This window comes from Sprattus sprattus, assembly GCF_963457725.1.
Source record: "Sprattus sprattus genome assembly, chromosome: 19".
Classification (NCBI taxonomy): Eukaryota; Metazoa; Chordata; class Actinopteri; order Clupeiformes; family Clupeidae; genus Sprattus; species Sprattus sprattus.
Genome location: NC_137917.1, coordinates 22,439,599 through 22,444,598, shown reverse-complemented (window position 1 = coordinate 22,444,598; position 5,000 = coordinate 22,439,599). Strand labels below are relative to the sequence as shown.

Below are 5,000 nucleotides of genomic sequence, written 5' to 3'. Positions count from 1 at the left end.
CATGCGGAGGTGCTTGCGTATGCAGGCGAGTCGCTGCACGTTGGGGCCCCAGCGGCGACCCAGCTTGTGCACGTGCTGCACCTGCGTGACGAAGCGCATCTCGTCCTTCAGCTTGCACTCGGGCCTCCAGAAGCCGGGCGGCACCACGCGGCACAGCCCGAACGGCTCGGCCCGCTCCCGCACGCGCGCCATGTACGTCAGCGGGTCCTGGAACTCCTGCGTCACAAGCTCGAACACTGGAACGTCAGTCAGGCCGGTAAACGCCCCCGTCCCTGCCCCTGCCCCTGCCCCTGCCCCTGCCTCTAGTCCCTCGGCACCCCGCTTACCCCGCTCCCTCTCTCGGGCCGCTTTGGGCTCGGCCGGTTTGGGGGGCACGGCAGGCGGGGGCAATTCCGTTGGAGGTGGGGCAGTTGTGGGCTGTGGAGGGGCCGGCGGGGGCAATTCTGTTGGAGGTGAGGCAGTTGTGGGCTGTGTTCTGGGCTGAGCCTGGCGAGTGAACATCAGCCGCCCGGCTGACACCCGCTTGGGCCTCTGGGAGGCGGCTGTCTGCTGGCCTGCTGCCCGCGCGTCACCGTTGCTGGCTGTGTCTGCGTCCGTTTCCGTGGCGGGCGTCTCGACCGTAACGCCGACAGTCTTCTTGCACCGCGTCTCCAGAGACGCCGTCTGCACTTTGACCTTTTTGACGCCAACCTCCTGCCCATTCCTGGCCGGGCTGGCACCCCCAGTGGCCGCCTCCAGTCGTCTCTTGGACTGCCTGAGTCCGTTGCGGCGTGGTGGCTGCGGCTCCGGCGTCTCACCGGCCGCCTCGGCTCTCCTGCCAGTCTTGCCGCTAAGCCTGGAGCAGCCGTTGGCCTTCGGGGGTAGCACCGGTCGGACAGTCTTGGCCTGGCTGCTCTGGGCTTTTCCTGAGTTGGGTTTATGGGGGGGCTGGCTGGTGTTGCTGGCGTGGGTGTGGTTGTTGGTGCGCGAATTGGCGGCATGGCTGGTGCGGGCGCCAGGGTGGAGCTTGGCCTCCTTGAGCAACCTCGCTTTGGTGTAGGTGACGTGGCCCTTGGGGTACTTCACAGCTTTGGTCGGCGGCGGTGGCGGTGGGGGGGGAAGGGGGTCCCTCGCCTTCCGCGTGCTGGTGGAAGATTCCTTCGCATTCCCGTTCATTTTAGGAACCTGCAGTGCGAACACAAAGAGCCATTATGAATGGAGGTTACTGCCTGCTCGTCCAGATCCAAACACAATTTCAGTTTTTATTTTAATTTTCTTAACTCATCAACAATATTTATATTATTGTTATATATATTCTAGTTGGATTATAATTCAGGCCTTGACACCAGCTAATAGCAATAACAAATGTATCATTCCAAAATACCTTTCATAATTAGAGTACAGCAAAGCAACCCTCACTGTAGCTATTAGCATGCTTGTCTGAAACAAGGTCAGTGGGTTTACTTTGGAACTAATCTCCTGCAGGCTCCACAGCCACCACTAGAGGGCTCACTAGCGCCGTTCTGCTCTGCAGAGACGACGGGCACGTGAGCTCAGCCATGTAAAGCAATTGTTCGGCCTAGAAATGTGTGTGAGCGCGAGAGAGCGAGAGAGGGAGAGAGGGAGGGAGACAGTGGGGGAGGGGGAATGGTTTTCCCTGCACTGTGCTTAATACACACCGGCTCAAATACGCATGCTTACATCCAGCACGCACACACACGCACACACACACACAAACACACCAAGGTGTAGCTTAAAAACCAAGCTGTATGTCTCCGCAGACATACGGTTCTATTGTTCTGAAGTGTTTTTTGTGCAGACGTGCGTCAGTGGGGTGGTGTTGGGGGGTGGAGGGGGTGGGGGGTGTGGGAGGGGAGTTGGGGGGGAGGATCTGGCCAGGGGGAGGCAGATGACATCATGTGTTGCTATAGCCCTGCTGCAGGATGGCGGTGCTGCTAAAGTGAACCATCTGCAGCTCTGCAGTCCATAGGAAGCGCTGGCACAAGGACAGGAAACTTCGGGCTCAGCACAGAGCCTGATGCAGCATCGACGCAATGCCTGCGCCTCCGTCGTCGCATTCGCTCCCTTAACCAGTTTTCCACGGCCCTGTCCCGGGCTGCTTCTCATCTGCCAAATAGGTCAAATACACCCTGACGCCGAAGTGGATTTAAAATGGCATGTTTTCCCTGAACACCTGTGATTTGATATCCATACCTGATTTATGGTATCAGTGCAAGGTTTTGATTTGTTTAACAGGGTGTGATTAATGTGCTTGTTTTCCATGGACCAAAGCTCTGCTCTCCTCTGCTCTGCTCTTTCTGAAATGCTCCACGGCAGTGAGAGAGTTTAAATTGACGTAGAGTTCTGTTGGGGGTGGGGGGGATTCTGTGGGGGGGGGGGGGGGGAGGGTTAGCAGGCCTGTGCTGAGACTGGAGGTAATGGTTGCCCTGCACCTCACAAGCGCCTGAGTCTCTCGTTCGGCCGCCTGATTGATGAATCGTTTCTGACTGAACTGGCAACAGGGGCCCGTAGTTTTTTCACGGAGCCCGCCATGATTGCGGTTTCATTTGCCCCATCAAATGAGTATTTATTCATTCTTTTTTTTTTTACAACCCTCTGGCTGGAGTTGTTTTTGGCACCTCTGTTTATGGCACAGTCTGCTGAGCTAAGCTTAGCGCCACCGGACCCTGCGCTAGCTGCTATAGCTTAAATGTACGGTATTTGTATCATGCTGAGGGATACAGTCCAGGGTCTGCACATACTAGAAACACCCTCTCCATTGCAATGCGCTCATGGTCTGCGTTTGCTCATTAGCACAGTGCTAAGACAAGGTGTGACTAACGACTGAAATGTGCTGGGTCAGTGTATGCGCGGAGCGACAAAGAAAAAGTGTCTGCTCCTTTTTACGCCTCTGCTACAGCAGCTCTTTGAATCGCATTTAATCATTAAGCAAGGGCTTTTCACCCAGCCTATGATAGAGCACATAGTCCACCTGAGCTTTAATGGACACCATGCAAACACACCATAGGCAAACAGTTCATCAGCGGCCTTTTTGAAAATAAGTGACAAATGTGTATGTAGGGGTTTTTTTTTCTGAGAGACTAGAGCAAAGTGCAAAAGAGTTACGAGGTGGTGGTTGTGTGGTTGTTGTGTGGTGGTTGTGTGGTTGTTGTGTGGTTGTTGTGTGGTTGTTGTGTGGTGGTTGTGTGGTGGTTGTGTGGTGGTTGTGTGGTGGTTGTGTGGTTGTTGTGTGGTGGTTGTGTGGTGGTTGTGTGGTGGTTGTGTGGTTGTTGTGTGGTGGTTGTGTGGTGGTTGTGTGGTGGTTGTGTGGTTGTTGTGTGGTTGTTGTGTGGTGGTTGTGTAGTGGTTGTGTGGTTGTTGTGGGGAGGAGGAGCGGACCTGCTGCAGCCGATCCGGCACCGCCCGGCTGGGCCTCAGGTTGTGGGTGGTGGAGGAGCGCGGGGCCGGGGCCCTGGCGGGGTGGTGGTCGGAGCGCCGCTGCTCCCTCTGGTTCTTCTCCTTCCCCTGGGGGGACTCCTTGCCCCTGGACCGGAGGCTCACCTCCTTCGCTCCTGTGGCTTTGCCCTGGCCACTGAAAACTGAGAGGAGAAAGAGAGAGAGAGAGAGAGGAGAGAGAGAGAGAGAGAGAGAGAGAGAGAGGAGAGAGAGAAGAGAGAGAGAGGAGAGAGAGAGAGTGAAGAGAGAGAGAGAGGAGAGAGAGAGAGAGGAGTGAGAGAGAGAAAGGAGTGAGAGAGAGGAGAGAGAGAGGAGAGAGAGTGAGGGGAGAGAGAGTGAAAAGAGAGAGAAAGAAGTGAGAGAGAGAGGAGTGAGAGAGAGAGAAAGGAGTGGGAGAGAGAGAGAGAGGAGAGAGAGTGAGGGGAGAGGACGAAAAGAGGAGGAGAAGAAGAGGCCAGAGAGAGAGAGAGAATGGAGAGCGAGGAGAGAGAGAGAGAGAGAGAGGAGAGGACGAAAAGAGGAGGAGAAGAACAGGAGAGAGAGAGGAGAGGACGAAAACAGGAGGAGAAGAACAGGAGAGTGAGTGGGTATAAACGTACAGCTCCACGCACCGACTCAGCAGGTGTTTCCACCCACCACAGCGACTAACAGTGAAGTGAACACTTCCATGAATAATGATACGGAGCAGTGAAGAATGCTATATAATATGGCAGTGTTTGTGTTCGCTAGACCAGGCTCTACCACAGGCAAACACACTTTCAACCCACTGTGTGAGCAAATACTGACACTTTAGGTCTCTTTAGTACGCTGACACACTACACCTAAGCTTCAATATTTGATGTGAATGACATTAACTGCCACTATTTTTTTTTATAACTTGTTTCTATTCCCCTGTGTGATCGCTAGGGCTTTTTCCTCAAGATTATTGTTTAAAAATAACACTTAAATAAAAATGCACTGAAGTAATAAACACATAAACCCCTAGCTCTGGAACGCATTTACATTTGTCTTAACCCCCAAAACAAAATGAGCCAGTGTCACTTTTTATGATGTTTATATTTCAAGAGCGCTTAATATTTCCTGGAAAATAAAATCGCCACCCACACGTTTGACCAAAAAAAAAAAAAAAAACACAACACGACCACTGAAACTCTCTTCTGCACACACACATTCGACAGCAGTCCTGTAGCAGCTTTTCTTTTTTTCCTGACCAATGTTAGCCATAAAAAAAATATTAAAAGAGTCATGAAATACTCTTTGGGTCACTCTGCTAAATGAAAGCGCCACTCTGTAGCCGCTCCATGGGACCCACATATCACCCGAACCCGGCTGGAGCGCGGCCAACACGGCATATAAAATTGTCTCATTTAGACCCGGCCTTGTATTGAATTCCTCAGCAGAGCGTGCTGGCCCAACATGGCTCCCCCCCCATTTCATCTGGCTTCACACAGAGTCCCTTTTCAACACCCAGCCTCCCCCCCAGCACCTCTCTCTCTCTCTCTCTCGTCCCTGTCTCTCTCTCTTCCTCTCTCTCTTCCCTGTTTCTCTCTCTTTCTCTCAGCCTC

At 53.3% G+C, this 5,000-nt stretch overlaps 1 protein-coding gene across 1 annotated transcript in view; it reads right to left on the bottom strand.

The window, feature by feature from the left end:
- The window catches only part of jarid2a (jumonji and AT-rich interaction domain containing 2a), a 46,641-nt gene that overhangs the window by 13,109 nt on the left and 28,532 nt on the right, over positions 1-5,000 (bottom strand). The window contains exons 6-7 of the mRNA XM_080858207.1: positions 3,379-3,578; positions 1-1,164 (exon numbers count right to left, since the gene is read on the bottom strand). The exon at positions 1-1,164 is cut by the window's left edge and continues 34 nt beyond it. Coding sequence (XP_080714333.1) covers positions 1-1,164; positions 3,379-3,578 — 1,364 coding nt within the window. The remainder of the gene's footprint in view (positions 1,165-3,378; positions 3,579-5,000) is intronic.